Source organism: Scomber scombrus, chromosome 10 (assembly GCF_963691925.1).
Source record: "Scomber scombrus chromosome 10, fScoSco1.1, whole genome shotgun sequence".
Lineage (NCBI taxonomy): Eukaryota > Metazoa > Chordata > Actinopteri > Scombriformes > Scombridae > Scomber > Scomber scombrus.
The window spans coordinates 22393372-22415131 of record NC_084979.1 but is presented as its reverse complement, the minus strand read 5'-3'; the positions used below and the strand labels follow the sequence as shown (position 1 = coordinate 22415131).

The 21760-nt window shown below is 39.9% G+C and overlaps 1 protein-coding gene across 1 annotated transcript; it reads right to left on the bottom strand.

The window, feature by feature from the left end:
* Window positions 1-712: 712 nt before the first annotated feature.
* On the bottom strand, window positions 713-19842 carry rbm38 (RNA binding motif protein 38). The gene is made up of 4 exons (XM_062427962.1): window positions 19515-19842; window positions 17701-17824; window positions 15369-15423; window positions 713-1913 (listed from the first exon to the last, which is right to left on the bottom strand). The coding sequence occupies exons 1-4, from the start codon at window positions 19734-19736 to the stop codon at window positions 1556-1558; spliced, it is 759 nt and encodes a 252-aa protein (XP_062283946.1). The 5' UTR covers window positions 19737-19842; the 3' UTR covers window positions 713-1555.
* Window positions 19843-21760: the final 1918 nt, after the last annotated feature.

Below are 21760 nucleotides of genomic sequence, written 5' to 3'. Positions count from 1 at the left end.
GGGGCTGACAAGAAAATGGTGAGACAGACATTTTGCTCATTTTGGTCTTGTCATGGTATTTGTTGGAAATAAAGAAACATAAAACATTTCTTGAGAAATTAGAAAATAATGTTGCCTACAGTGCAGTTACATCAGCATCTACGAGGCTAAAATCATCTTTTTAAAAAATCCCATCAGCATCAGTGTAGCCTTCACCTAAACCCTTATACTGGTCCATCAGTGTAAAGTATTTCTCTTCTATAGAGAAATGACTCATATGCGACTCAGACTCAAGACTTAATGGCAACAACTGTGTCATACAGCGGCAGATATTTCCCAGATATTAACCACACTTGATAGCATATTTTATTTAGAAATGTTCATTTTATTTTGCATATTTGTTTTAAATGTGATGTATGGCTTGGTTTAAGACTACTAAGGTGGTGCCACAGCACAGAGGGACTCCAATATCTTTGCTAAAGCATCTGTCTGTATTCTGTAGCTGGAAACAAAAAAAAACAAAGAAACAACTCTGACCAGTACAATGGGCTGGAAAAGGAGCTCGATCCTGACACTGGCGTACACTGCATCGCTCTATTTCTCTCTCACTCACATACACACACAAAAAGGACAGAAAAAACACACAAAACACATTCAGCAACAACATACTTCTTGACATTTACTTGATATGTATTGACAACAATGTAATTTATTACAAACACCAAATCTAGACTCTGTTGCTCCAAAAGTTGTGGGTCAGAAATAGCCTGAAAGCTACTGCAGGAATCTCATGACAAATTTTTTGTTTTAAGTGTTAACAAGGTCCTTCTCTGAGTAATGACGTAGCAGTAGCAATATAAAAAACAATATACCAGTGTTGTTTACCTTATTCATGCTCATCCTCGTAATTGCATATTCTGTTAAACTGTGATTATCACGGTGTAATAACCTGCCAGCGGTGGACAAAAAGGAACGAAAGGCAGTAAAATAAACATTTTGTTCGTTTGAGATGAGACACTAATAAAAATGACAAACACTAACTGAACCAGGTACAGAGAGAGAGAGAGAGAGAGAGATCTCTAAGGCCATAGACAGAAAGGTAACCTTGAAGAGGAGGTAATTGGACCTGCATTTCTGAAAGAGGAACTGGCTCTCAGCTTGGCCAATATCCAGCGTTCAGCCCAGTACCTTCGGAGAAACTGCAGCCGCAGCATCGTGTCAAACAGACATATTTCTCATTGTCTTTACCCGTTCACTCTCCAGCAGCCAACGCTGAGGGTCAGGGGTAAGAGAGAAACGTCCAGAAGATTACCGTGTTGTCTCGTTCCAGTTCCTGACGTTTGCCACTTATGAAAAACATTCAGATCGTAGGCTGATGACAATAGCAAGAGAACATTTTTATTAACTATTACAACAATAATATAAAAAAGACAGGAGTGAGAGTGCTTTCTGAAAGCCCTTTTGATTACATCACACTCTCCTCCTGCTTGTCCAGTCTCATCCTGATGATGGCACAGGTCGTAGCCCAACAGTTTCGACTCATCAGTCAAGCAGCTCCAGCTCTGCTCAGAGCTGCTCACTGCATGCGGTCGGGCTGGTGCAGCGGGTAGTGGAGGAAGGCCTGAGGGGTGGCAGACACTGTGGTGAGTGCAGCCAGAGGAGGAGGGGGATGGAGGGCAGCCGGAGGGGTCGGAGAGGCGGTGAGAGCGGGTGCCGGCGTGCCAGGGGAGAAGCTATAGCTGAGGTATCCAGCAGAGGGCGACGGTGAAGGGGTGTAGGGGTACTGCTCCAGTCCTGTGGGGGCGTAGTGGCTGTAGGCGGAGCTGTAGTCCAGGTAAGGTGAGGCGAGGGCAGCCGCTGTGGGACTGAGTTGAGACTGCAGCACCAGGCTGGGCTGGAGGAACGCTTGAGGGTAGACGTACTGCTGGGTGAGCCTGGACGGACAGAGGAACGAGGGTTAGAACTAGCGATAACATAATTAATTAAGTACCCAATTTGTTGATCGAAAAGAAAAATGTAGTCATTTTTTAAGCAAAAATACCAAAAATTATGCTGTTCAAGATTCACAAATTTTAATATTTGCTGGTTTTCTTTGCTTTATATGTCAGCAAACTGAGTATTATTATTTTCTGACATGTATAGACGACAAAAATGTGTCAAGAAATATAATCAGCAGCTAAATTGATAGCGAAAGGAATCATCATAGCTCTAATTGTGACTGTTCTGTAACCTCACAGGATAAACATGAAGGCAGCATTCTTTGTGTGTTTATGTATAAATATATGTTCTCAATACTCAACGCTCTTTTCAGCTTTCAGTAACTTCATTCTTAAATTCAGGGAAAAAACCCCTCATCTTCCTCTGTATAAAATCAGACACAACCAGTGTTTCCTGAGATACTGCGTTGCACATATACACAAAAATAAACAACATGTGATTACAAAACTTTGACAATAAATTGTCATAACAGTTACAGAAATGTACATTTAGTACTTTTATCTTGTTCTATAAGTCTCCATATTTTATGAGTATTTTGGCACTATATCTTTGCGTGGCTTGACACCTGACTGGAGACGCAACTAAATTCGTTGTTGAACATTGCCAGCCAATTCGTATCGCAATTACATTTTGTGCGCCTCTTCTTTTTTTTATTGCTTGTATTTATGACTTTTTCCCCCTTATGTTCTTTTATTGCATTTTTAGCTGTTATATCCATAGCCTACAAGTTCTTGACCTCTGCTTTAATATTTTTCCTTCATCTGTTTTTAATCAGTTTTACGTGCAGAAAGCAAACAGAAAAAGCATGTAAGTGCAATTTATACGCAGAATATAACACCAATGGTTGGGAAGGGAAGATAATAGATGTAGCTGATATTCTTCTCGAGCCCCCACAGTAAAAGACATGTGATACAGAAGTGTGTTTAATGAAAATAGAAAAAAAAATACACACACAGTCCTGACAGCATTCATATCTGTGTCTGAATATCTGATGACAATGTTCTGTAGTTATGTGTTCTCAGACTGAGTTGTTGCTCAGTTTATCTTGGTGAGATCTGACGTAATTACTGAGAGTCAATGAAATGGCAACAGTAAGCAGATACAGACACACACATTTACAGTTGAATGTTTAACACAAACAAATGGCCCACGGTTTCTTTCGGAGCTGCTTCCTATCTTTAGAGTCCTATATAGGCATCCTCCTCCTCCTCATTTAATAGCAATTATCAGCCCTGTTGCTGTCACTTTATAAATGGACCATCTCCCTTGTGTTTAGGATTAATTAGCACGTTGCCTGAGAAACGCTTTGCTCCAAAATGAAATATTGCACATTTCAAAATGAAGCAATTAACAACAAGAAAATATTTTTAATCATAAACTATTGTATTTCTGAGATTATTAATCGAGAACTTTTGGTTCTAAAATTTGGTCTCTGTATCGAAAGCCTGAATGCACACACACACAGACACACACAACCTGCCACAATAGATGCAGTACATCACATTGTTGGTACTCCGCAGCCGCAGCAATAATGAGAGAAAAAAGTGCTCTCCTGTCCTTTTGTATTCAGTCATGCCCTTGCTTGAGGCTGCCCACTTAACCTGAACTGCTTCAGTTACATCTGGCAACAGCAAAAGCAATCATATCAGAGGAACTAGGTTACGCTGCTGTGCTTAAGTAAAAACAACAGAACATGACAGTACTTAACGCTTACACTACTGTGATCAGTGCCTACAGTCAAACCCATTAACCTGACAGTAACCTTGTCACTGAGTCTGAGCGGATGATCAGTGCAGCAAGAAGCAGCCTGCTGCTTCTTCTACTGCTGCTGCTGCTTACCCCTAAACAGAGCAGGAGCAGGGATGAGGTGTGCTTACACAACAAATACCTACACTACTGTATACAAAACACACACAGACACAAACCAGTACGTATACCTGCCGATATATTCTAACGCCCATATGTACTGCAAGTTAGACTACATATTTAACCTTACTTAACTTTTAGTTGACCTTATTTAACCTAACTCTGTCCTTCTGAAGAATCCAAAAGTCCCAAATATTCCTGTTAAATTTCTCCTTCACTTATACACATATTAAACATATTAAACATTTTGCCTGAAAGGTTTCTGTATCGGATTGTTTTCATTAAAGCCAAAATAAAATACTTAAATTGAGTGAAACCGAATCGTGAAGTATTGTATGTTATATTAAACACCATGTTTTTGAAGCTACCCTTTAGGAGAAGTGAAAAATCACCACTTCACCAGCCAACTAGATACTGAAGTAAAAAAAGGACCACGTGTGAAAAAACAACTTGTGACATTACAAACATAAAGATTTTTTTTGTATTTCACCTTTCAATGCTTTTTAGCTTGGAATTTTTTATTGATCTAGAAAGCCTTTTTTCATTTCCCAAGACAGTTAATTTAAGTAATTTAGTAATTTATCTTATCAACACTGATAAAAGAAAAGTCCATCAATGAATGTTTAACATCTGAAACATTTCCAGCTGTCTTGAAAGAAAAAATAATGAAGATTTTAGTATAATATATATATATTTTTTGGCAATTCTTTAAAATAATTTAATAAAGGTTTTGCTGTTCTTAATGAATTAATTATTATTTTTAAACATGTCTAAAAGGATTTTTAGAAATTGTATCCTTGTTGTTTTTCTTTTTAGATGTTTTCTAGTGTTTATAATTTACTTTGTTGTGTACTTTTTTTTTTTTTTTTTTAAATTACTGTGCTGAAGGCTGGCAATCAAAGTGTCCAGCTCTCATTGGACAACTGATGAGGATTCAGCCTTCAACCTTCATCATTTACTGTACTTTATATAGGCTGGATCTTTTATTAAAATATGCTGTTGAAATGAAGATTTTTCTAGGTATTCAACTTTTTTTCTTTCTTTCTTTCTTTTTTTTAACCAATTCTGCCGGTCAGAGTTTTTGTTTTTTTTTGGAAACCACAAAGTCTGGACCAGAATTCAAAATAAAATTGTCTGCATTTATACAATACAAACAAGTCTATGAAGATTTCCTATACCTCTTCAACTACCACTTGAAAGAACAATTTTCCAGACCACCTGTAAAGATCATTAATCAACATGCTGTATTCAGTTTGCTTAATCCAGCAACAATTTGTGGTTTAAGTTTCTCTATGCATTAAGCAAATGAGATATGTGTGAGTATGAAACTACACAAAATGGTCATCTTCTCATAAAACGCTCTGCAAGAAAGCAAATAAATGCACTCCCCAGAATGTTGAAAGAATATGTTTGCTGTTTTCAGTTCAGACCTTATTAAAATGTTTCACGTCTTGATCTTGTATGCCACATCTGTTGCTTAGTCGTTTGAAAATAACCACTCTGCTGCAGCTTTTCAATGAGCTTCAACACAGTAAAATGGTGTCATTGTTAAAACACAGGAAGCTCTCAGCAAAGTTGGAAATGTCAATTTTTTTTTATTCTTTATTTCTTTAAGCTACAAAAACAGAAGTTGTGCAACGTGAAGTCAATTAGGAGCAAGGTTTGTGACTTTTTCCATGGATATGTCAGTTTGACCAGACTATGAGCTTCCTGTTTTTGAAGAAGTTGTGAGGATTGACTGACTCACTGATCTGTGCTTAAACCAAGTGAGACGTGAAATGATGCCAAACAACATTTTAATAAGGTCTGAGGTTACAAACACTAGCTGTGCCCCAGTTACATACTTACTATACGCTGTACGTACTAATATTCACAGAATACTTTAAATCAACAAACTAACAGGATATGATGCCACAAGTGCTGACAGGAATCAACCAAACTGTGACTTTAGAATGACACTGTGAATCACACTTCACAATGAGAAAGCAAAATGTCTCTTTCTGGAGTTCTCAGCTTAAATCTTTCTCAGATGTGAAGATTTACTTTTTTTCTTTGTCAAATCTGACAGTAAATCAAAAATCTATAGGTCTTGAAATCTCAGTTTAAAGTAAATCGACCAAATTGAAGATATCACTGTTGGCTCTGAGAAGTTGAGAATGCCACTTTTTCATTATTTTTTATTTAGTAGTCTTATAGAAAAAATCAATCAAGAAAATTAATCAAGAAAATAATATATAATAATATAATATATAGAAAATAATTTTCAGCCCTATATGAGTGCAATGTTATATCTGTGGAGTCTCGTTAGACGAGTCTTGGGCAAAGAGCAGCACCATCCAAAACATCATATCTGCAGATTAATGACATACAACAAACATGAATTCAAAAGACAGCTGTAGCTAATTCACCACCCACCCACCCCTCTGTATCCCATCTCTCCTCGTTCAACTCTGTCAGTCTCTCCCAGAGCAGGAGTGCAGTGTCATTCCCACGGCTGTGTGCCGCTGCCTGCCTGTGCACCGGCCTGACTGATCCAATGTGACAGCGGCATCGTACGAGAGCTAGCTGCGCCTCGCCTCTCTCCCCCACGTGCCTGGCATCATCTCTGGCTGTCAAACACACATTTATATATATATATGTATACGTACTCAACGGGGGGGGAGGGGGGGGGGGGGGGGGGGGGGGGGGGGCGATATGCACGCAAACACTTTAAACACACATATTTAAAAAGCACACATTCACTCGAACAAATCACATGCAGAAAAAGTGAATGTGCAAGTCTGAAAGAACCCAAAATAAAACCCAGTTAACAGGTTTTGTGCTGTCAGTTCAGCAGCTTAGAAGAGGATGAGGATAAATGTGTGTGTGTGTAGTGAGTGGGGGGTTAAGCCATGGCAGGGATAATTGGCGCAGCTGCATGGGTGTACGCTCACTAACAGACCCAAGAGAGCAGAATAACCTCCACAGAGTCCGCTATCCATCCCCTCTATCACTCTGTGTGGGTTCACTCCCTCACAGCCAGCTTCCTCTGCACTCCCACTCACTGTCCTTTTTCAAAACCAGGCAGCGGGATAAAAGAGATAGGATGTACTGAATTTAAAAAAACATCTGCAGTTTTTTTTTTTCAAGGGTCGAGGTCGAGGTCGGGAATCTGTGGGCGAGGAATGAACGGGAGACGAGAAGAGAAAGAGAGGGGTGGGTGGGTAAGCAGGGGGACGCTGAGAGGTGAAGGATCAGCCATCATATCCTTCATGCCTTAGGACAGCCACGCTTTTAATAGTTCAGATGATGTGAGGAGGGTGAGTCAGTCAAAGAGACACACACACACACACACACACACACACACACACACACACACACACACACACACACACACACACACACACACACACACACACACACACACACACACACACACACACACACACACACACACACACACACACACACACACACACACACACACACACACACACACACACACACACACACACACACACACACACACACACACACACACACACACACACACACACACGGCTTAAGGGAGGGTCAGAGACAGAAAGCCCAACATCAGCGCTGTACACTCAGCTTTCCAATCAGCAAGCAATAAATGCATTTCAGTTTGATTATAGATTGAAAGAGGCTGCATGATATGGAGAGGATTATATTTGAAAATGTACACTAAGTGATATTTGTTGCATATTATTACATAAATCATGAACATTTCAATGAGTCTCAGATTGCAAGTGCTACAAACCCTGCAGAGAAACAGATTGTGTTGTCAGTGTAATGTAATAAAGATGATTTTCATCTCATTTTCACTTGTTGCGGGCTTGTTACACATCCGAAAAGCATCTAAAACATCCTGCTCTGAACAAAAAAATCTTGGATTCAAACCAATTTTTATCAAGTAACGGATAAATGGCTGTTTGTTCAACATTATATCTGCAGCAGCTTTGTGGTAAAAATTGATAAAAAACTTCAAAAAACTACATTTAGCACTAAATAAGTGGTTTTCAACATACCAGAATGTAGTTATAAGCAGTTATAAGGATATTTTTGGATGTTTTAGAGTGTTCTTGTCAACTCCTCCTGTGAAGCATTCGTAACAATATAATTCAGTTGTCCCGTAGGAAACATAAACTAATTATTGCATATATTTAGTATATTCATTTATATAATACATAAATACAATTTGGTATTTATTCATTTATAAATACTTTTGGTTTTTGCTGTGAGGCTCCTGCAGGCACATGATATATACAGAAGAGTCACTACTCATTAAAAATCATCATCAATCTGGATTTGTATATTTTATGCACTTTTTTGGCGGGGGGTTGACATCTGTATATAGCTCCAACAAAGCAACCAAAAAAGGGAGTAGAGTTTAGTGAGTTTAGTGTTGAAATGAACATCAAAAAACAATAAACTGGAAAAAAAAAATGCAAATGCAGTTCAGAATGTGTGTCATCTTTTAACAGACAACTGAGCAAAATGGGAGCTTTCTACACTATGAAAAGCTTCCGACATGATTTTCTCTTTCAAATATGGCTTTTCATCCAACAGAAGTGTTTCTACTAATTGGGTCCCTGGGTAAAGAGAATATACACCTGAGGGTTCGCCGTCTACCGAAACCCCTTGACAGACAGAGAGTGATAACGACACGCTGAACGCGAGGAGGAAAGAGCAAGATAATTTAGAGAGTCAACCACAGAGGAAACAGATAAAGAATGGAAAAAATCAGTTGTTGAACGTATTAAAAGAGACGACACGTCGTCGCCCACAGAGGCTGTTTTATGATTCACTGATGTTTCATTGAGGACATTTTTCTATTTTTCATCCCACCATAAAGGCGTTTCACACATAAAAAAGGAGCTCCGTTGTCACATCTACCAGTGGCCCTAAAGCTTCACTCAACGCAGCCACAGGTGTGCTGTAAGTAAGTGTTAGTCCTCCATTGCCACTATTACCACCCCCTCACTGCTCCTCTGCTTCAACAGGAAGTGTTGCCCTCCCCCCACCCGCCACAGCTTCACCGCACATCCATCCCCTTCCTCTCCTTTCTTTCTTTCTCTCAAAAAATAAAGACCAGAACAATTTTTATATATATTTAAAAAAAAAAGGAAAAAGAATTCACTTCTGCCAAGCAACCATGCCGACGCTGGGTGCTAAAGGCAGGCAGCAGGCAGCTATGGGCGACAGACGCCTCCCTCGAATGAGAACATCCTCCTCCTCCTCCTCCTCCCCCCGAAACTCAGCTGTACCTCAAAGCCACATTTGGCATCAGCCCGTCCTCTGTCCTCTTTAAAACTTAAAGCAAATACGCCAAAGGAGCAGGCAGAACACTCCTTTGTTTGAGTTTATCTTCGTTATTTACTGTTTACTGTGGGAGTGCTTCTAACAGGGGCAGCGCCATGTGTGAGTGCCAGACCCTGAAGACCCCCCAACTCCCCCACCAAAAGCCCCAAAGAAACCAGAGCGACAAAACATCTTTAGATAGGTAATATGAGGTTTTCATACCAGTAAGATCTAACCAGAGATTGCACATCGACACTGATTTGAGGTTCAGCTGCTTCCTTTTCTTCGTAAATAGAACTATTTTGTCAGCCCATAAAAACAAAACAGGCTTGTCTCAGTGCTATAAGTGTCAGGAAATTGGGAGAAAAATATAAAGAAAGTGACATGAAATGTTTGAAGCTGACTGCAGTCATACTGATAATGTCAAAGACACATGTCGCCTTGGAGCAGAGAGATCTGAGCTGGACAGATGCACCCTTTCTACGTCCTAAAAATGAAAAATAAAAAGACTTGACAGGCTATATGGATGATTTATCCCTTATTTACACATTTATGTCCAAATCATCAGGAATTAAACCAAAGAGAGTCCTATTTATATATACAGTAGTAGTATACTGTAGAGTGAAATATTTAGCATTCATGAGCAGTATGTTGCAGTTAATAAATGATTTATAACACGTTATTATAGTTATAAGCAGTGTGACACAGTGAATACGCACCATTTGTCCCATATGCACATTGATATATTTGCTTTTGCACACTTTATGTTTTGTTGCTGACAGATAAGTTATTGAGTTAAATGTTGTGGGGAGTAAAAAATAAAGCAGGAGAGGATGACGGTGTAGCTGCGTGCAACATTATCAGCCACATCACATTAAGTTCTAATTGATTATCAAGTTGAGCCAGGGCTGATTTGTTGGTTGTGGGGTTTTTTCCCCTCAGATTTGTCTTTGGTTGTGAGGTGAAAATAAGTCTAAACGAGTCTCTGCGTTCTTTCACCTTCCTTAACACTCACTTCCTCACAGATATAAGTACTTTTTTATCATCAACTGTAACTCATCTGTTGGCATCCATACTGTTAGTGGATGCTGGTTTATAAAACAGATAATAAATGACAATATGGTATAACACAGTTGTAGTAACATTAAATATGTGATAAATACAAATTAATAAATACTAGCTGCAAACAACTACATTATAGTGCATTATAAACCATTTATAAATGCTAAATAGGGAGACTTACAGTAAAGGGTTAGCGGAAGTTCTTTTAAAGAGTCAATATTTTCAGGTCTGTTTGTTTTGGTGTGTTGAATGGTAGCAGTCATTTCCTCCATTAATCCGATTGACTTTAGAAAAACTACAGAGAGTCTGACTCTAACTGTTCATGTACGTGTAATGAAGGGAGAAATAACAGCGATGGTAAAGTTTCCTATTGAGGAAACTTGAAGCCTCCATTCATTCAGAACATAACATGTCCTGCAGCTGTGCTGTGATCAGATCTCCTGAGGTTAATTTTGTTGCAGATCTTGGTATCGCTTCTTCTTCTTCAACAGGTTTATTCTCTAAATAAACTTAACACAATAACATTGACACATTGTGATTTTGTAATGACATTTTAAAGACCAAACAATTAATAATTTAATTGCAAAAAAGCCCTAGTGTAGTGGACGTCAATTTGGATGAAAATCACCTAATAGTTGAAGTCATTTATCAAACGGAAACACCAAGGATGAATTGATTTCAGATTCTCAAATCTAATCTAACAACAGGTTTTCTCTGTTTAATGTTGTTGTAAATTCAGTATCTTTCTGTTTTGGACTGTTAGTCAGACAACATAAGCCCCTAATCAACACATCATGGGTATTTTTTGGGGGCATTTTATGCTTTGATTAGAGAGTCAGCAGTAGATAATAGGAAATGTGAGGAGAGATGGGGAACAACACGCAAACCCTCAGGCCACCAATGCACCACATGACAGGTGTGTTAATGATATTTAATAGACTAAATAAGTTGTCAGTGATTAAAAAAAGATGCACACTACACTTTTAGCTATAAAATAAAGACAATGAAAACAAAAAAATCTTACAAATTAGTCCAGAAGCCCTGGATGTGTTCAAACTAAACACAGAGATACATTTAAAATGACTAATGGTGCAACTTGAAAATAAAAGGTTTATGAGCTGTCACTAAAGACTTCATTAATAGCTAAAGGAAATTAATGATGTTCTAACATTTTAACTGCAGGCTTGATGGTTTGTTGTTAAGTGAAAAACCTACAACAATTTGTCAAAGAGGCGTTTACACATTAAGCCATTTAGCCTGCAGTCAGCTCACAATCTGTCAGTCCAGATGTTTATCTTATTCATATTTCAAACCTGCCGCTGGTCTGTAAAGTATTCATGAAATCCTTTTTAACCACTAATTAAATGACCTATGGTGATCCTTGTTGTAAAAAGACACTGTAAACAGCCTGTGGAGAATTGGTAAGAAATGCTAAGTTCAAACCCCAAAATATTCAGTTTATAATGATATTAAATCTTCCTATGTGTCTACACCGTCCAGGATTTGTGTTTTTTATCCTCTTTCTGTCAATCTTAACTTCAAAGAAACGGAATAAAATATTCATAAGCAGGTTTTAATTAGTGTATAATCACCTGAAAATAAAAATAGTTGTGTCCTTTATATCTACATAGGGAGCGGAACCTCTTCCATGGAGCCCACCATGTTGCACCTCCATGTTTCTACAGTAGCCCACAATGGACAAACCAACACTGGCTCTATAGAGGGCCTTTCAAGTTTCTGTAGTCTCTCCTACAAGCTTGGAAGGGGAGGGTGAGGAAAGGTGTATTTATTTGGTTGTAATCTGCAACCTTACCAAAAGATGCCACTAAATCTTATGTATTGGTCCTTTAAGGGGATATAACATACTTGTCAGGTTATTTTTTGTAATTTATTCAGTCTTATAATATCAGATGTGTTAAAGATGGTCAGACTTTCAAAATTTAAGGTGAACGTATGTAAAAATGCTTCCTGCAAGTCAAAATCCAGGCTTTCAACCTGCTCTGAATGCCCTGATTACATTGTTACCTCAACCTGATTCTCTTAATGACATGTCATTTTTTTGCCTTTTTTGCTAAGACTGTTCCACCTGCTTTTCATGTTGTCCATTCGCATATTTCAGATCTGATTCAAAGTTTTTATATCTCAAGGGAAATTAGGGAAATCTGACTTCAGTTGTTTCGTTTATGTAACCTCTGGAGTCACTGAAACTCCTCCGAGAGAACTGAGGAGCTTCACAAAGAGCCAGTATAAGAAAAATAAGGAGTTTTTGAACTGTAGGTCATGCAAAGATAATCCATTACAGCCCCAAAATAAAAATATAGACCTGAAAATCTGCATAATATGTCCCCTTTTGACTCTTGTGTCAAGGCAGTGTATCCTACGCCTATTACTATTGAGCCCTGGAGGGTTGTGTAGGAAGGGAATCAGGATGATAGGGGAGGGACTAAAATGCGGAAAAATCACAAATACAGTGTTTTTTAAAAAGAAAATGCTCCTATTTGAGCAGCTGGATTCAGCAAATATTTTACAGTTTTGCTTGGACAATGATTAATAGATTATCAAAAAAAGAGTTAACTTTTTTGAATTGCCTAATCAATTAAATGACTGATGGTTTCAGTTCTAGTTAAGACAGCATTATATTCAGCAGATAATTGGATTGACAGCTTTAAAATAAATCGTTTACAAAGTGTTTCCACGCTGACAAAGAACCACCTTCTGTGTGTGTGTTTGCCTTCGGGTGCGTTTAGTGTGTCCGGTGATTCTTTGTTTCAGTCTGTGAGGTGTCAAAACTGTGACTCTTTCTGGGAGCAGAGATTAAAAAGAGTAACTCCCTTTGCTCTGAATGTCCTCCCTCACTACGGGAGGCATTCAATCAACCCATCATCACTCATTCATAGACTCATCTGGGTCAGCCTCAATTCCCTCATCACTCATTCAGAAATTGAGGACTACAATATTAATAGCACTCAGAACAGTTGAGGTTTTTAATGGACTTCACTGTCAGCCAGCAGAAAGTCTTCTTTTCCAAAACGCTAAATCCTGTTAATTCCTTTAAAAACACCTTTAAAATATAGAAGATCCAGTCGGTATAACAACATGCTTCCATCAAAGAGACAGAACGCTCTTTTCCTCAAGCTACAGCTATTTAACTTTGAAATCAACAGCTCACCCACATACACAGAAAATCTCATGACAGACAGCTGTGGTACTGGCTGACAATATCCTCGCCTAAGATCACCTTAGCAACAGTCTGTGCCGGCCCCAAAGCCTGTTACCTTGGTCCTGTGTATTGTAGGTACTGTGAGTGCTTTGTGTGTCTTGCAGGTCCTTGGCTGGGTGCAGCTGAGGTGCCATTGAGCTAACTGAGAGTACCTGGCCAGTGTTTCCAAGTTACTTAAGCCTGCCTGCCCGGATGGCAGTGTGTCGATCCCTTCACACTTCACCAAGCTCGGGATGTTTCTTTGTGTTTGAACACTGACAACATGCACTTTAAACCAGCCACTGCATTCATGCACCGTCATTCAAGCACCGTTACAGTTATTATGATTATCTACTTAAATAAATGTCACTTTGTTACCACTAAGTTTGACGTTGTGCATCTCCTTCTATTGTTGTGGCTCGCGACACAGCCGTGACTCAGTCGTACACTGGAAATCTGAGAGGTTTATACCACAACGGTCAGCCACACACAACTTATACAATGAGAAGCTTCTGGGTTTGACTTGCAGTGTCTCTCTACTTTCTGTAACAGCCACAGGAGTTAATCATCCTCTATGTTTCACTTAGGAACTGAGTCATTTGTATTTTCTTGAGTTCACATTTAAACTCAGCAAGACTGAATGTAGAGGATGTTGTCTCATGTGGATAACAATGATTTTACAGGCAGGTCGGTTCTTAAGTTCAACATGAATAATGATAAATATATAAAGCCCTCTTTTATGGTATATGTAAGTCTATACTGCGGTATCGGGTCAGATTTTAATAAGAAACTGTTTATAGATACAACAGGAAAGTCTATTTCTGACATGTCCAGTAGATTAAATATCTTAAATCAATGCAAATCTTTAAAAAATCCAATATTAACAATATTAGGTAGTCTTGATTATTGCTCATTGGCTCAATACAGTGGTTCCCCTCAGGATGAATTGTATTAACTTTAGTGATTCAAAGTGACTCATAATGACTCACTGAAAAAAAACGGCTTAGTATATTTAGAGAGAAGTTTTACGCTTTTTGAATGGGTGTTTTGGAGCCAGCATCCAGCGGCTGTCGCTGGCATTGCACTTTAAGCTAAAGCTGTATTGGCCTCAAGCCGTGGTAGCTGCTGCTTGGTGTAGCCTCACAGAGCCGCTAGCATGGCTGAAGACTATTATTCTTGTTTTCTTTTTTTCTCTCTCCTCTATAATCATCCTATGACACCTTGTAGGTGTACTGACCCCCAGGTTGTGAATCACTGGCCTGATACACCCTGGGATATAATGGGATAACACAGTATAAATGGTAAAATTTCTAGCAGATGAATTATTTATAACATCTCACAGTATGTATCATTATATCACCCAACCCTGAATGTGAGTGCATGAATGTGAGGAGAAAGGAGAAGAGGGATAACGGCAGCGGTGCATGTATATGGGTGTGTGTGTGTGTGTATATGTGTGGAGTAAAGGATATAGAAGGAAGTTTGACCAAAATGGCTCACTACCTCAGCAAAGCCCAAATTAACTGTGGGTGAAATTGAGATCTGAGTTTCTTTTATGTATAATGGAGCAGGCGGACAGAGACACAACAAAAGGCAAATCTAAAATTCAATGTACAGACACAGATACAGACTGCTGCTGCGACAGCCACTGGGGCTTTTTCCTTTCTCTCACATTGCAGAGTGGCACTAACTACGACAGCCCAAGTGGAGAGCGGGAGCGAGTGCATGCAAATGTCAAGGACAGAGGAGTGAAATGTATTGTGTGTTTTTTTTCCCTTCCCTTTTTGTTTTTAATGCCTTTATTTAACAGTGACAGTTTAGAGATGGCAGGAAATTAAGGTTATGTGGCATGCATCTTTACTAGTAGGCTACCAGGGATGCACTGAAATGTATTGTGTAGAGAAAGAGGCAGGTGAGACAGAGAGAAAAGGGAAAGAGAGGTATTGATTCCTCTCCATCTTACCCATATTGCCTCTGAGCCCATGTAGGATGGACTTGCTGAACTCCAACAGAGAGACCTGCAGACAAAAAAAAAAAGAGAGAGAGAGTGAGTGAGGAGAGATGTTTCAGCTATGGGCAACACAGACAACCAAAGAGACGAGCATGCAAGGACTGACTGTCTCCGCTTGTTTGTTTCAGATATCACAGACAGGCTGCACACACACACACACACACACACACACACACACACAAATAATGATGCGCACAAACATCTATGACCTCGCTGCCTCCAGAGTTCAACAGGAATCAGCTGAGACAGAGTAAGAAAAGATGAAATTTTTCTTCCTCCTCTCTGCCCCTCCTTTGACTTCATCTCTACATTCCTATAGTATTCATTACTCTGTTATTCCTCCTTTTTTACTGTTCGCCATGACCTCATCACCCTCCTCTTTTGTTCAAACCTATATCTAAATACACAGTTTCTTTCTTTCTTGCACACAACAGAGACACCAGGACAAAGAGGAGACAGACGCTGTGTTATTTCTTGCTCTTAACAGTCTCTCTCTCTCTCTCTCTCTCTCTCTCTCTCTCTCTCTCTCTCTCTCTCTCTCTCTCTCTCTCTCTCTCTCTCTCTCCTCTCTCTCTCTCTCTCTCCTCTCTCTCTCTCTCTCTCTCTCTTCTCTCTCTCTCTCTCTCTCCTCTCTCTCTCTCTCTCTCTCTCATCTCTCTCTCTCTCTCTCTCTCTCTCTCATCTCTCTCTCTCTCTCTCCTCTCTCACCTCTCTCTCTCTCCACTCACTCGCTCACACTCACTCACACTCACTCACTCACTCACACTCACACTCACACTCACACACACACACACAATAACAAAATACCAAGCGCTGCCATCTCCCATCAGACTGCATGCTTGGGGAGTTGCGTCGCAGTACTGGGCCCAGGAATAAGACACACAGTCAGTTGTTGTTGGCGCCACTGTTTGTCAATCACACCTCCACACGACGACATTTGAGGGGGGAGAGGGGTAAGCTGCTGACTAGTGTGCAGCGAGATATTGGAGGGAGAGCGCAAAGCTTGTGCGCTGGTGGTTAACGCTGTAAAATGCCCAGAGGCATGAAAGCTGTGCATGAACTCAAGTGTATAACATACAGTGATCAAAGAATTAATGTATGGTGAGAATGAGCAGAGACGGTTTGCCGGCTGGATTTGCATACCAGTGGTTTTGAATGTTTTATCCCACCAACTTCAAATCTGTACACATATTAACTGGTTTGCAGATTGACTTGGCAGCTGTTGGTTTCAATTCACTATAGCATGAAAACAAACAGGCAGACAGATGTAACTTGCTTACGACCCTGCATATTATCCATTTAACTGCTTTATAATCAATCAACAGTCATTCCTTTGCAAGCAAGGGGTATTTTGATGACCTACCTGTTGATATGATTCCTGTGCTTTTGGGATGCTGCAACATTAGAGGCTCAACCTTTTTTTAAAACATCTAGAATCTACCAAATTCACATGTTTCTTTTCATGATAGCTATGTTGTTTGCCAAGTTTTATCTCCCCAGAATAAACAGCAGTATGTGAATTCAAAGTTGTACTGCAGCTGCAACTCACAGTTCAGATCAGTATAAGAGTATTGATTAACAGTCTCTGCTCTCAAATTCAATCATCTGACAGTAGCGTAACTCCAGAAGACAAATATTTACTGTCTTAGATTACAGTTTGAAGTCTTTGCAAGCCAATTTAAGGCAAAGCCTGGTGATATTCTTTATTTTCCTTACTGTCAGTTATTCCCATGAAAATACCATGGACTCCATGAACTCAGCCTATTAACAAGTATTATTTGTGTAGCTTATTTCTCTATACAGTAGTTATCCAAAAACACATCAATTAGCCACACTAGAAGATTGTAGTTTAGTTTGAGTTGACCCAAAGACACAACTATTCTGCAGTAAATAGTGACAAGCACGCCAATTTATGGACTGAAAATAGTCCCCAACAAATGCACTATTCACCCCTGATTCAGTAAAGGTCACTAAAACCTACAGTGCCCAGCTGTTTCTGGGAATTATTCAACCTTTTCAAAAAGTGAAACTATATTCATTACCTGTTTTTAAAGATTTACATCTTCACTATTGTTGGTTTTGGTGTTTTCATTGAACAGGTATTTGGCTAAAACCAGACTAGGAAGAAACCACTGATTTAATCCGGTACAGTATGTAACAGAAATGTGAACAAAGATAGTATGTATGTGTGTGTGTGTGTGTGTGTGTGTGTGTGTGTGTGTGTGTGTGTGTGTGTGTGTGTGTGTGTGTGTGTGTGTGTTCAGCAGGGATCTAACACACTTACTTGTCTGCGAGCTGCGAGGCTTTGCTCCCAAATACGCCAGGTTCACGTTGGCCTTCCTGCCGTCGATGATGGGGTTTGCATCTTTGCACGCCCGCTCTGCTGCCCCCCTGTCCACCATGGTCACCTGTTGACACATCATCACATCATTACTGACAGTATCTCTCTGAAAAAAAGCCACATAACTGCATCATGTGAAAGCTTCCCTCTCCTGTGTGCATGGGGTGATTCTAACATGAGCGCTCAAATGAAGTGACAGACCCAGAGCTCGGCGGCCCCTGAGGGAGCTGCTGTCCTTGTCTCTCCTCGAATGATTCAATCTTTTAGCTAAACGCATGAGGAGACGACATGAAATGAGCAATCAGTGTGTTGAGATGGTTCAAGCAGAGCTCTGCCTGTGTCTAAGGTCTGGTGTAGGCGGGTGAGTGGGAGGAAAATGTGTTTTTTTCCAGACTGAGCTGCTAAGGATGAGCTACTGGAATCTACCTTGAGTTGAAGAGTGGGCAGATAGTAGGGAGAAGGGGTGGTGAAGGTTAAAACACACACACACACACACACACACACACACACACACACACACACACACACACACACACACACACACACACACACACACACACACACACACACACACACACACACACACACACACACACACACAGTGCAGCTACACTAAAAATACAGCTCCACTAGCAATAAATAGGACACTGAAAATGAAACAGCCACGCTTGCTTTCATTTCGCAGCATCAGACTCTGGATTCAAACAGAGGCAGTGGATGGTTTGAGATCGCTGGGGCTCAAGAAGCTGCTGCGGGGGAATTCGAGCACTAAGCGGGAAGTCAGGGATGAAATGAGCATGTCGTCCCGAAAGCACAGAAAACAACTCAACACACACACTGGTTGCCTCAGCTGATTGGCTCATTGGCTTGGAGATAATTTGAGTTGCTTCAGTCCAATACACACTTGACTCTTCTTATCTCATGTCTCTTTCTCTTTCACTCGTGCACACACACACAAACTCACAGACACTCACACACAAAGCACACCCAAAACCATCCTGCTAGTGGGGGGAGGGCCGTATGGGAGGAAGTCAAAATGAAACTACTGCAGCCTTATCTTGCAAAGCCAACTGACATGTCACACCTCTGTGACCAAGGACTAACCCCCCCTCCCCTCTGTCTTTCTTTTACACACACACACACACACACACACACACACACACACACACACACACACACACACACACACACACACACACACACACACACACACACACACACACACACACACACACCAGAAAAAAAGACAACTGTCCACAGCTGCTGCAGCTTATTACCAACTCAAGTGTATCCCTGTCTTCATGAGTATGTGTGTGCGTGTGCTTGCTGTTGCACAGTGTGTCCTTGTGCTGGGTCTATGCCTGCCTGCTCATTTGTACTTTGGGACTGCAGAGATAATTGATGACACACTTATAAGAAATAACCTGCTACTCATGCTTCAAGCATGTGACTGCCGCCACCAGACACACTGCACATGGCTGCTTGCTGCTGGAACAAAGTGGCAGTGTGTAGCCTCCAAGGCCCAGAAAAAAAACCCTGCAGGAGGTTGTAATAACCAGGAGATAAAATATACAATTAAACATAAAGATAAACTTTAACCCTTATTACAGTGGACAACAGACTAGTGTTTTACAGGCCTGACTATCCAATTAAAGTCACTGCATGTGGCTGATAAAACCGTGAAAATGAAAACACGATTTTACTCCACATGTGGTCATTTATGACACAGGAAGGCAGACAAACTGAAATGAACTTACAAAGCCGTATCCTCTGGACTTGCCCGTCTGTTTGTCGGTGATCACCACCGCCTCGTCGATGTCACCGAAACTCTCGAAATATTTCCGAAGTGAAGCGTCGTTGGTGTGATAAGGCAACCCGCCGACAAAGATCTTGGTGTAAGTTGTATCTTTCTCCATGGTGGGGTGCATTATCTCTAAGGGAACCCCGACCAGCTGACCCAAAAACAGCGGTGAACTCATGCGGTTTGACAAGAAACAAAATAACACAAAAAAGGGGAAAGAAACAAGAATAACTTTACGCTCCTGGTCTCCGAGAGGCTATGATAACGACAGCAGCGCGTCCATGGTGAAAACCGCAGCCTCCAGTTGGCTCACAAACAGCTGTTGGATGTATAGTCCTACTGACAGGTGTCTCGGACCCTCTTGTCTCATATCCCGGAAAAAAGCCAAGTCTTTAAGCTTCGCTAGACGCGTCTTGCGTGCGCACACTGCGTGTCTGGTCCAATCGACGATCGGTGCGTCTTTTCCATTGGTGCATCCCGCCTCCTGCTCCACCCTGCTCCTCCTGCTGCACACACGCGCACACGCACACGGGAAACCCCTCAGATGGCAGCTGAAATCACTTGTGCCAAAGATATATTTTTTTAAAATGGAGAAATAGCCTATATTTAGCTGCATTAGTGAAGCGTAAATGAAACTTAATGTCTAAAACTGTAAGATTACCAAAATGTGCGTCATGGGGAACCACGACTGTGTGGATATATGTTTCCTTAATCTTACCCGCAGACCTCAGAGTCATACTTTTTGTCATTTCTCTAGGTGTTTTATTCTATCATTCCAATTTTTCATGATTTTATATTTCTGTTTAATTAGTTCTCTAAAAAAACAATGCATCTAGTCAAAAGCACCCACGAGCAGTCTTAAATGATGGCATTACTTCACTCTGTCATTTTAAAGGCTTTATGGAAAGATTGTACTTGGTATAAAAGCTGCAATTTATTTTGTTTATTAAAGAAAAGTATATAGTTTCGTTTTATACAATATGCAAATTAAATGTAACTTTCATAAAATAATAAGATTTTTTTTCAGATTACATTAATTGCATAACTAATAATGTTTTGAGAAGAAATAAGTTAACATTTTGCTGTGAAGGTTGTTTCTTAAAATGGTTCATTTCAGTTGGTGTCGTCATTGTATGTTAAATGTTTTTGTTGTATGTTGCTAGGATACATATATAAACACAGTATATTTGATGTGGTTTTGAGTGGAATCTGTTTGGACTGTAGGTGGAGAGGAGGCAAACTGACATTTGGGGAAAACAATTAAGGGGTTCAGTTTTGTGCCAAGATGACTTATATGACTAATATTAATATATTTTTTTATTTTTAACTCTGCTGTTTTAGGAACTGTTCAACCTTCATCAGAGGGGTTTATGCAGTTTGTAGGGCTGGTCATGGATTTGATACAACAACCAGAGAGCATGTGGGTGATTATGGGTGCTACTGTATATGTATGTTATAAAACAAAACAAAAAAGTTTGAGGGATATCTTTTCTTAAAAAGGCTTTTGCTTTATATATATGTCCAATTCACAACTTTTCTGGGATTCTGATTGAAACCAGACAGAGAAATTGATCGTTCCAAAAAGTTGGGCTACATTGTGTAGAATGACAGCCATATAGTCAATTTTAATTCATTTGGCAACCTTGTTGAACTGCGGGGGGTCCACAACTACAACCATTATTATTATTATTTGAACAAGAGTGATATAGTGCCTCAGTGAGGCCAATAAATGGGCACAACAGGGCTTTGAGGTAGAGGGATCAGCATGCTTACGTGGCCACAATAACAATGTTATTAGTAGGTTTATTTAACATTTTCACCAGCATATTTTAGTGTGTTAGTATGCCAACATTTGCTAATGAGCACTAAACACAAAGTACAGTTGAGGCTGATAGGAATGTCATTGGTTTTTTTTATTTGGTCATTTGGCACTAGATGAAAAAGTAATTAAGGGGTCATTGAAGTTATAACAATCCACCCTGAGGAAAAAAAATCATGTGTCCAAGTTCCATGGCAATCCTTCCAATGGTTATTGAGACATTTCTCTCAAAATCAAATGTCCACCACATAGCAGAAAAGTTAAGGGGATCATCAACATCATTAGGAAAAAGTGTCTGGGGATCATTAATATCTGTGCAAAAATGTGTGGTAATTGTTCCAGTAAATGTTGAGATATTTTGAGCAGATACGTGAAAACCTTTA